Raw genomic sequence first — 10,144 nt, 5'->3', positions numbered from 1 at the left:
ATCGATTGTTCAAAAGCCTTGCCTGGAAATTCATGCAATCTGGTTCAAATGTTGTTAGAGCCCTTAGTAATAACCCAAAATAACCAAAATTTCCATTTGCTTGTGCAACCTGCGGTCATGGAATTAAATTGTTTAATTTCCAGGCCTGGAAAAGTCATAAAATTTTATATCATTTTCAAATTTATGACCATATTTATATTTATATTTCCATAGGTCTTGTAGTTCTGGCCTTTTCGAAGTATGGCGAACATAATAGGAGGGCAGTAAAACCTGGCAAATTCAAAAGCCTTGACCCATTTCGTGCAGCGCCATCCTATTGTGTCCGCCATATCTCGAAAAGGCTAATACGGTAATATTCTGGGTGTTTTCCTCCTCCCCCTTGAAAAATCCGACACATAGCAAAGCCTTGATAGAATGCTCTAGGTCATGCTTTAAAATTAACCCTTGCTGGCAAAATTACCCGGGGGGGGGGGGTCACTCGCTTACCAAAGTGATACGCATGCTCGTCCCAAAAAACATCGAAAAGGGTCGATTTTTGGCCTTGTGGCGGCGTCGACGTTTTAAGAAAAAAGGGTGCTTTTCAGGTAAAGTTTCGACATTTAGGGTATCTTTTTTCAATTTCCATGGGTTTGTTTTGGAGTTTACGCCATTTAGGGGTCCAATTTAGTTTCTTACACCGAATTACGCCATATTTTAGGGGTAAGATTTTCAGAGCCTTACGCCAATAAGGGGTGAAATTTTTCTACACTGATTACGCCATTTAGGGTCCATTTTTGAGGTGCTGGGACGAGCATGCATACCACTTTGGTAAGCGAGTGATCCCCCCGGGCAAAATTACTGTTAATTATACTGGTGGGAGTGGAATACTCTGGGCATATTGTCCTGTTAGGTGCAATGCTATACATGTAGCAACCAGGTAAAGGGGGAAGGCAGCAAGACTCTTTGTAATGTCAGCCAGACTAAGAGAATGAAAATACATTAATGATTATGCATCTAGAAGCACACACACAATAACCATGATGACAATAATATTTGATTCATTTACAATGTATTGTTTTTTTATTCCTTCACACAAAAGGGTACAAAATCTAGCAGACTTAACTGACATCAACCCTAAATCAGTGATAGCACCAAAAAGCAGAATTCTAAATCACATGTATACACTGATAGCATGCATCTGCATAGATGATCACATTAAATTATACGTCACTTACTATAAACAATATGGTTATCTACATGTTATTGGATCAGTCCTGTACTCCAGAGGGGCTTAATAGTGCACCCCTTCCCATAGTGATCTGAAAAATGGCCGTCTTAATTGTGCACAGAAAAAAAAAAAAAAGTTTACATGCTAAAAATGTTCTCCAAGTAAAAATAAACTTCTCACCCTATACACCTATCCGACTTCGCCATTACTGCGGTGTCCCCGATGTAAAACTGCGGTGTCCCGAGGTCGGGGTTCCATCCATTATTTATTGTGTGCTATACAGAATTGTACCCGGGAATTATACACAACAGTGATATTCAATACACAATCATGAGTATTGAATTACGAATTAAATCTCCCGCTCTGGTACATCTGTGTTGCCGTCAATAGAGGGCCAAATACAGTAAACGCTTCTCGGATTGGTGTATACCTATGGTACTTGCATTTCTTCCAATATGAACACCTTAAGTATTTCATACAGTCAGTGATAGTATCTTGATTGATGTAGAATGTGAGAAACTTGAGAGCAAAGTTACCAGATTGCCTGTTAAAAATCTGCAAATGAACTTATTTGCATACAAATATATATAAAATGACAATGTAGTAAAACAACAACAAATAAGCAGTTGGACAAGCTTGAGTGTTTTGTTGTTATTGTTGCAACTATCAATTATTAACATCAAACATGTCAATTGGAAAGGGAAACAATGCTAAACAGAAAGTATACCACTTGGGTGTTTTTTAAAGAGAACTTAAAACAAACAAGTTTTGTTGCATGTTGCACAGTAGATGTACGTCACTGAGAAGCTTTCACAAGATAATTCATGTGAATGTTTTCATGATTTTCTCATTTTATAATAAAGGAAAATACAACACCATATTACTAGAATGATGAGAAACGGCCACATTTCTGCTGTATTAAAAGGGCATTTCGTTGTAATCCACAGCCTTATATAACCCCCACTTTTTCAAAACAAGTTGAGATTATATACCACTGGAAACCTCTGGCTACATAATGTTTATGTACAAAATATTTCTTGCAGATTAATTTGTTTAGCAAAAATATCATCAAATTTGAATTACGTTCTGGTGTATCAGTACGAATAAGGAGCAGTGTAATACGCATAATCATGCATAACTCGCAAACACAAAATCGGAATCAATTTTTTCGTAGCTATCTATTAAAAAATGTCATAAAAAGAGGATGCTAGGATCACAAAATACTTTTTAATTTCATTATTTATATTTATGCTATTTTGAAATACGCCTTTGCAAATTTATTTCACTTTCAAATGTGTATGGAGTACCCGGGATGGAGTACTCCAGGAACAATAGGTACCTTCAATTTATAGAATGCATTATTGGTTCCGATAATTTTAAAAATGTAGTCTTGTAAGGGAACAAGCCAAAAGTTTGATGTTCTGTGTGCTTTCATTTTCCTCACTCCAGAAACGTATGTGTGAAATGTGAAGACCGATATACACGCATAATCAGACTTTTTTTGATCCCTAACTTTTCCCCTTACAATGGAAGTTATTATTGGCTATCAAACATCATAAAAATATATGTACACTTTACATTTGATACATCATACTAGTTTATGTGGTCAACTGTTAAGATTCAATAACATGAATGAAACTGAAATAAATGAAGGGTATATCGAGGGTTGCGAGCTAGAAAGCCTCAACTCACCTGCTCCAACAAATTGAGCATAAAGTTGCCAGGGCACTATAGAAGATACAGTCCATTAAGGTTAAATACAATTGATTTTCAAGGCTTGATTCCAGAGGGGCGTAAGTTAATAATGCAAACAGCCATGCAGAAAAGAATGAACTCACGTGTACAATAGTGTATCAATCTGAACTAGGGCCACGGACAAACCGCGGCTTGTGAGTCATCCCTATGTTTGTACAGGGATAGGGAGGGGGCGACCATTATAGGACCATATGGGCTGATGGGGGGTTGATTGTGGGCAGCCGTTTTCGGCAATTTTCCTTTGGATTTTCTAAATTTTCAATTTTTAAAATTATCCTGGATGATCTGTCGTGAAATAAATCAATGCTTCTATAGGCTATAGTAGGCCTATTTATACCCTGATTATGCAATATAATAGGCCTACAACAATAACTACAACAACAATAACAAAACCAACAACCAATATTTTGTTAATCTAATTTGTAAAAATATATTCATAGGCCGCGCCTATTAGGCCTGCGCCTGTAGCCTAAAAATTCCTGAATTATATAATGGAAAAAAAACGGGCAAAAACAATCAATCGCTGCAGTCAGAAAGAAAGAAACAAACAAGAAAAAAGAAGAAAAAAAGTGAGAGAAAAATAAAATAAAATAAATGGAATGGACAACACGGGGACTCGAACACGTACCAAAGTTTTCCAGCTCAAAACTATAGTATCATATATAGTCTAACGTAAGTCCGACGCGCTAACCGATTGAGCCACTTGGGGACATATGAAATTGATTGATCTCAAACTGACTATTATGGAATAGTGCATAACAGGCTCTTATGATAAACAAGCTCATTACCGCTGTAAATGTCGGAAGTGTCGATGGCGAAAAACCTTGTTTTTTGCAAAAGTAGCTTAAATTTGGAGTGAAATTCAAATGGTAAAGTAAGCGACAGACATTTGAGAAATAATGTAGGCAGTTAGATATCAAGATTAACGTTCCACAATCCAGATATCGATAATGTAACATAACAGTGTTTTGTGGTACAAGATTCTCAAAAATTGTTCCCAAAAACGGGCTAATAAAATATCGGTATTATATTTGGTACTTCCCCATGGCAACATTATTTCTTTGGTCGATTTGTAGTACGATACAAAAAAGGAGAAAACAATCACTCGGCGTGGTTTTATACGGAGCGAACATTTGAAAAAAACTGCATGGAACGCGTTTTTGATCTTGTGAACATGGTGCGTAAAAATGATTTAAACGAAGGATTTTCAAACGGATTCTAAAAATTTGTATAAACAGACAAAAATAATGTAAAGATACATCCATGCACCAACATTTGACGATCTGCGATATTTGATTGCTGAGAAAACGCGGTTTTAGAGAACAACTTTATACGTCTTTTATACGTTTTTTATATGTTTCTTCGTGTAACCTTAATCATGACAAAATTCAATAGCATTGTGGAGGAAATATTGATTTTTGAAGACCAAGCAAGGAGCCAACTTTATGCTCATTTTGTGAGAGCTGGTCATAGTGCGCTACGGCTTTCTGGTTCTGAACCCTCAATATTACTTTTTTAAGCTGTTGCATACAAGGTGTGCCATATGGATACTCAATTCATCTTGTTGCAATCATTTCAGAAACAATAGGTTTAAAATTCTTTTAATAACCAAAATGGAAAAGATACTCATTCTGTCAAAGGAACTCATTTTCCTAAACGATATGACACAGACATTGACAGTTAAAACCTAACTCAGTATTAAGCATGAATTCATTTCTGCAGTTGGAGTCGCAAGTCAATTTACCAGAAAGCATGAAAGGAAAATCAGTATGACTTCATCCTGTTCAGGGCAAACTGTCATATCCGTGAGCATATGTACAGGTAGAATGGGAATGTAGGGACTGGCATTTTCAGTTCCTACATTCTATGTGCATTTCAATTTTAATGGGAAAACTGAAAGGTCAATTGCAGAACAAAATTGCCTAAAGATGAGAATTTCAATTTCTATCTATTTGCTGGCATACACCCACAGATTTAGAGAAGGAAAACCAGGACTTGACCGCCATCTTGATACAGGCATGGAGCAAAAATTGGTGGTATTCGGTTTCCCTCCTTCGGAATGTACTTGAGGCATTCGTTGTCATGCAAGCGCAATATGATGGATGATGGGCGCATTTGAGAGACGCAACTGATCCAAGATGCTTCAGATGAGACGCAGAATTGTTTTCGTTTGTCTCCGCGCACTGTCGGCAAGGTCCCGAATACCCCCATGGCTGACGGCGCTATTGTGCGTGGCGGCATAGGGAGTCCTGGTTCTCCTCTAATTCTGTGCACACACCATAGGTTCCCACAAACATACCAAATAAGATCACTCAGTCAGGTAACCCCATTTGAAATTCACACTCCCTATGCGGAAGATTAAGGTCACATCTTCAGGGGTGAACTGATTTCAACTGAAACAACCCAATGAACAAACCTTTAATATTTGATTGTTGACAGAAAGATCTGTTTACAGTCTATTGGAGCTGGAAACAGTCGAAATTGTACTTGCTTGTTAAGGGGTGGGGTATGAACGTTTGGACAGTATTTATTGTGGGACATTAGAGCACATCAGACATATCGAATTGCATTCTGAATGTCCTTCTGATATCAAATAATTTTGATTTTTTAAAATTCGCAATGTAATACACATTTTATGGCAAATGATAAAAAATTGATATTTTTGATATTTAACAGTACTCGAAGTAAACTTTATAAAATCTGATGATTTATACTTATAGTGTATGTAGGTGGGATGAAAAGCCGACGATCAATTGAAAATTTTGACCTTTCGTATTGAAGATATGGATTTTTTTCCCCAAAACACCAACAAAAAATAGGTCTTTTTGGGAAAAAAATCCATATCTTCAATATGAAAGGTCAAAATTTTCATTTGATCGTCGGCTTTTCCTCCCAGCTACATACACTTTAAGAATATATCATTAGATTTATAACATTTACTTTGAGGACTGTTATATATCAAAATGTGAAAAATATCAAATTTTAATAATTTGTCATAAAATTTGTATTATATCGTGAATTTCAAAAATGAAAATTATTTGATATCAGAAAGACATTCTTCGTATTCAGAATGCAATTCGATATGTCTGATGTGCTCTCATGTCCCACAATAAATACTGTCGAAACGCTCAAAACGCTCATTCCAGATCCCTTAAAAAAAGAAAAGAAAAACACTATACACCATATAAAAATTAATTTGTTTTACTCAACTTACGATGAATTATTCAGCAACTACCCACTTTCTACTTCAAAAAATGGTAAAATTCAACAAATCATTTCTGAATTATCAAAAACACACACTTAAGAAAATGTATTCACTTTGGATAATATTTACATTGTATAAGAATTCAGCTATCACTTGGCTCAAGTGTTTTTGGTTTATTTTAAAAACTTGAAACCAAATAATATTTTGGTAGATCATATTATACATATCATAGAATATCTACTTGTTAGTCTTTGAAGAGCTTTAGAAATTCAGATACTGTCGATTGACTCTATATTATTCATATGACATTTGGAAGAACGTTTTATTTTTTAACAGACATGAAGTCGCCTGGGAAACGTGTTTGCAAAATAATTATAAATGGAGGATTTGTAACTTCTGTTAATAAGGTGTTTTACATGAGGTCATACCATGATTTTTTGGTCATAAGTTTCAATTATGTAGCCAGTTAAACCAGCAACCTTATTTACAAAATTGTGTTCAGCTTACTTTTCAGGGGTTATAGGGAAAATGTAATACATCAGTTGGCATTGAAGACCAGTGGATGGTAGCAGGCCAGCAATATTTCACAATTAATTAAGTCATGAAAACTTTGTTAACATTGTACTTCTTGATATATAATATATAGTGTTGTTTTTCTTCAGTGATGCACTGATGATACAAGATCATTCTAAACACTGACATATAATGATCAGTTTGCACGTTCTTCATTTTTCGGCACAAAAGATTTGGCAAAAAATGACGTCACAGACATGAACAACAATCTCCATTCCACCAGCTAGCTCATCCAAATTCCTGGTTTGATGGCAGTCTAGGTATTTATATATGTCTATAGAGGCAACAGCTATGCTTAATAAATTATAATGTAAATATGACATTTTTTGGTCCCTTGAACATGACATGTGTTCTACATCTAAAATTATATATTTTTTGATTACAGTACATGCACTCTGCTGTATTTTGTCTGCTGGTACGTAAGTCATTATGCTTAAAATCTACACACATTTATTTACATATATCCACCTATGTCAATACATATTCAGTATATTTAAAATCTGTGTCAAAAAACTGACGGTTTATAATCTGCAGTTGTGGTTTCAGTCCAGCATCCAATTATATGAACCTCCAATATACAGACCTCTCTGTTATCCAGACATGCAATCTTCAAAATATGTGTTAAATGCTTTGAGACCTTTACACCATTATGCATCCAGATTTATCACTTATTCCGCAACCAATGCTGTGTCCCATCATGGCTGGATACAAGAAGTTGGACTGTATAAGCTTGTATAGTAGCATATCCAGATTCTGCTGTTTGTGAAGAAAGGTGAATAGTCTACATCTGGATTACTTCCCTGTGTGTCAGCCAGGCAAACTTGGATTCCTATAGTGCATACTAGTTTGTGATATAAGCATGTTAAAGCACTACATGCACAAACTTTTGCAACCCTTTTGTTAAATGTATCTTGGTGCCCATGGATGATAATCCAATTTGAGGGATTTACCATAGAGTTACACAGAGGGCTATTTGAATCTTCTCATATAACCTCACTAGCATAGGCGCACCTTGATAAGCCATTTTCCAGTGCATTTGCACAACAAACGTTTTCTGTTGTGATACACATTTTAAAAAAGTGTAGCCAAAAAGCTAATACACCAATCTTAATGATTAGCATTCAATTTTGGAGTACAAATTTGTAACAACAGTTACAAACTTATTTCAACGCCAAAGATGTATGGTGTTGTCTCCGGGTGTATGTCTTTGGTTATTTTTTAAAAAGTTTTTATAACAAACAATGTAAATAACTTGTGGAACTAAAAAAATGGCACTTTCAGAATTAAATAAAATTTGATTCTAGCAATAATAATGTACTTTACCTGATGAGGCTTATGAAAATCAAGTCCTTGTTTCCTCTTATGTTCAGCCTGTTGCATCAAAATTCATGAAAGAAAATATTTGAATGTATATACATAGTTGAATTCAAAATGAAGCGACTCTTTGTATGATATGCATTTAAAAAAAAGGGTGTAAGGGGAATACTATAATGTATTTTAGTCAAACAAAAACTACTTCATTTTCAAATAAGAAAGCAGTGCTTCAATACATTTGTCCCACAATTTTTGGCTTTTGTTTGGCATAAATTCCTAAATTAAAAACATTGCAATTTTCTCTTAATTTAAACATTTCACTAGCTTCCAACCATCAGACATATGAAACAACTGTTGAATATGTGCGAGTATACTCTAGCAAAGATCTTCCACACAATATTGCAAGATAATGATAATGAAACAAGGAATTCAGTTTCATTGGTCTAATTTACATAATTTTGTGATAGATACTTTTCCTTTATTCAAAGGTTATAATTTGGTTCATCTCAAGTTTGGTATCGCGCTCGTAAAATTAAACGCCCTGAGTGCATGTACATGCACACGCCTAGGGGCTGTTTGTCGGCACACTTGTAGCGCAACTGAGAAAGAGCACTTATGTCACTACCAAACTTGAGGTGAACCAAATTATAGATACTTTACTAAACATATCTCATGAAACTAAAGAGAACAAAATGACATGTATAGTACACATGATCCTCATCAACTATTTGCAACAATTCAATTCAAACATTTTATGTTTATATGCCTAGTTTAAATCTATATATGAAGTATAATATTTTATATAGTTTTTATGCATTCTTTATGCATAACAGATATTTACTATTTGGTCACATAAATCATACACATTCTAGTTATCACTGTGCTTTAGGAGTGAAATAAAATGCAAAGGTTTCCTTCCAGAGCCATGCAAATGGTTTTCAACAAATGGTGCATCTTTTTTAGATGTTTGTTCTTTACCTGAGGTAAATACATGGACATATGCTTGATCATTTTCTTCTCAACATTTTTATTTCACATTAGCGTAAAATTTTTCAGTATAATTCTTGAATATCCATTGCACCTTTGTTTCAAAATTGGGGGGGGGGGCATTAATTCGATTTGTTTTAAACCAGGATTACGGTTATAAAGTTTAAGGTTAGAGTTCAAGTTCTAGACTCTATTGCAAGAGGTCATGGGTCAAATCATGACACAGGCTTGTCATCCATGTTTTAGCGACAGACACGTACACCCCTAGAGAATGAAAGGCAAGGTGCAATGGGTATTGTAAAATTATTTCAAATTGTCCTAGATCCAAGCACAGTACCTTAAGGCACTCATCTCTCATTGAACGGCTATATACAACTCTAGCCCTAGCTCACAAAAGTCTTTATAGTTGACATGGCGGGTTAAAACACACTCTCTCTTCTATTGTCGCCTCACATGGTCTCCCATTTCCTCTGGCGGGTTTCTTGACTCTTCGCATACGTTTCTGGACGCCTTCTCCGCATGTTACGCTGCACGGGAACCAGTCGCCCCATTTGTCCATTTTGCAGTTCCTGGCACGGTTACGTTGTTGTTCATTTCTTGCTGTAATGATAAATACAAAATGTTGAATTGGATTAGAAGTAGAGGATGCATGCATGGTCATGGATTATTCAAATCCTTAAAAACTTGCAAAGTTCTATAAAAAATCACGATCACATGACGTGACAATGTAATGTTGTGGGTAATGTGAATGGTGCACCCCAAATGTTGATGTGTGCCACTAATTTACCACTATTTTATCCTACATTAAAGTAAGTAAGGAGTACAAGAAGTTGACTTTTATGTGTTGAGGAAATTCCAATATTTACTTGGCATGACATGAAAATTAGTTAAATGATGATCTTTTCTCTGCTATACCGATAATTGTGTACACATGGGGAATTCCCAGTGATGGTGTTCTATACAAGGGTGAGATCTATATTGTCCCGCTATTTCGTTCGCAGAGCCCTTACTTGCATGTTGTTTTAACAGATAGGTATTCAAAGCGAACGAGGTGATACAGTTCTTGAAGTATTTATTTTTTACATTTTGTCTGAAATGATCGT

General features: G+C 35.4%; 1 protein-coding gene and 1 long non-coding RNA gene across 2 annotated transcripts in view; both read right to left on the bottom strand.

The window, feature by feature from the left end:
* Positions 1-1,031: 1,031 nt before the first annotated feature.
* Positions 1,032-5,866, bottom strand: LOC140165728 (uncharacterized). The gene is made up of 2 exons (XR_011860762.1): positions 1,638-5,866; positions 1,032-1,388 (listed from the first exon to the last, which is right to left on the bottom strand). It is a non-coding gene; the product is annotated as an uncharacterized lncRNA (long non-coding RNA).
* A 2,085-nt stretch (positions 5,867-7,951) lies between these two features.
* Positions 7,952-10,144, bottom strand: part of LOC140165727 (spondin-1-like) — a 176,045-nt gene continuing 173,852 nt past the window's right edge. The window contains exon 12 of the mRNA XM_072189035.1: positions 7,952-9,641. Within this exon, the coding sequence (XP_072045136.1) occupies positions 9,442-9,641 (200 nt within the window). The 3' untranslated portion in view covers positions 7,952-9,441. The remainder of the gene's footprint in view (positions 9,642-10,144) is intronic.

This window comes from Amphiura filiformis, chromosome 12 (genome assembly GCF_039555335.1).
Source record: "Amphiura filiformis chromosome 12, Afil_fr2py, whole genome shotgun sequence".
NCBI classification, from domain to species: Eukaryota; Metazoa; Echinodermata; class Ophiuroidea; order Amphilepidida; family Amphiuridae; genus Amphiura; species Amphiura filiformis.
This window is presented reverse-complemented; position numbering and strand designations above follow the sequence as displayed.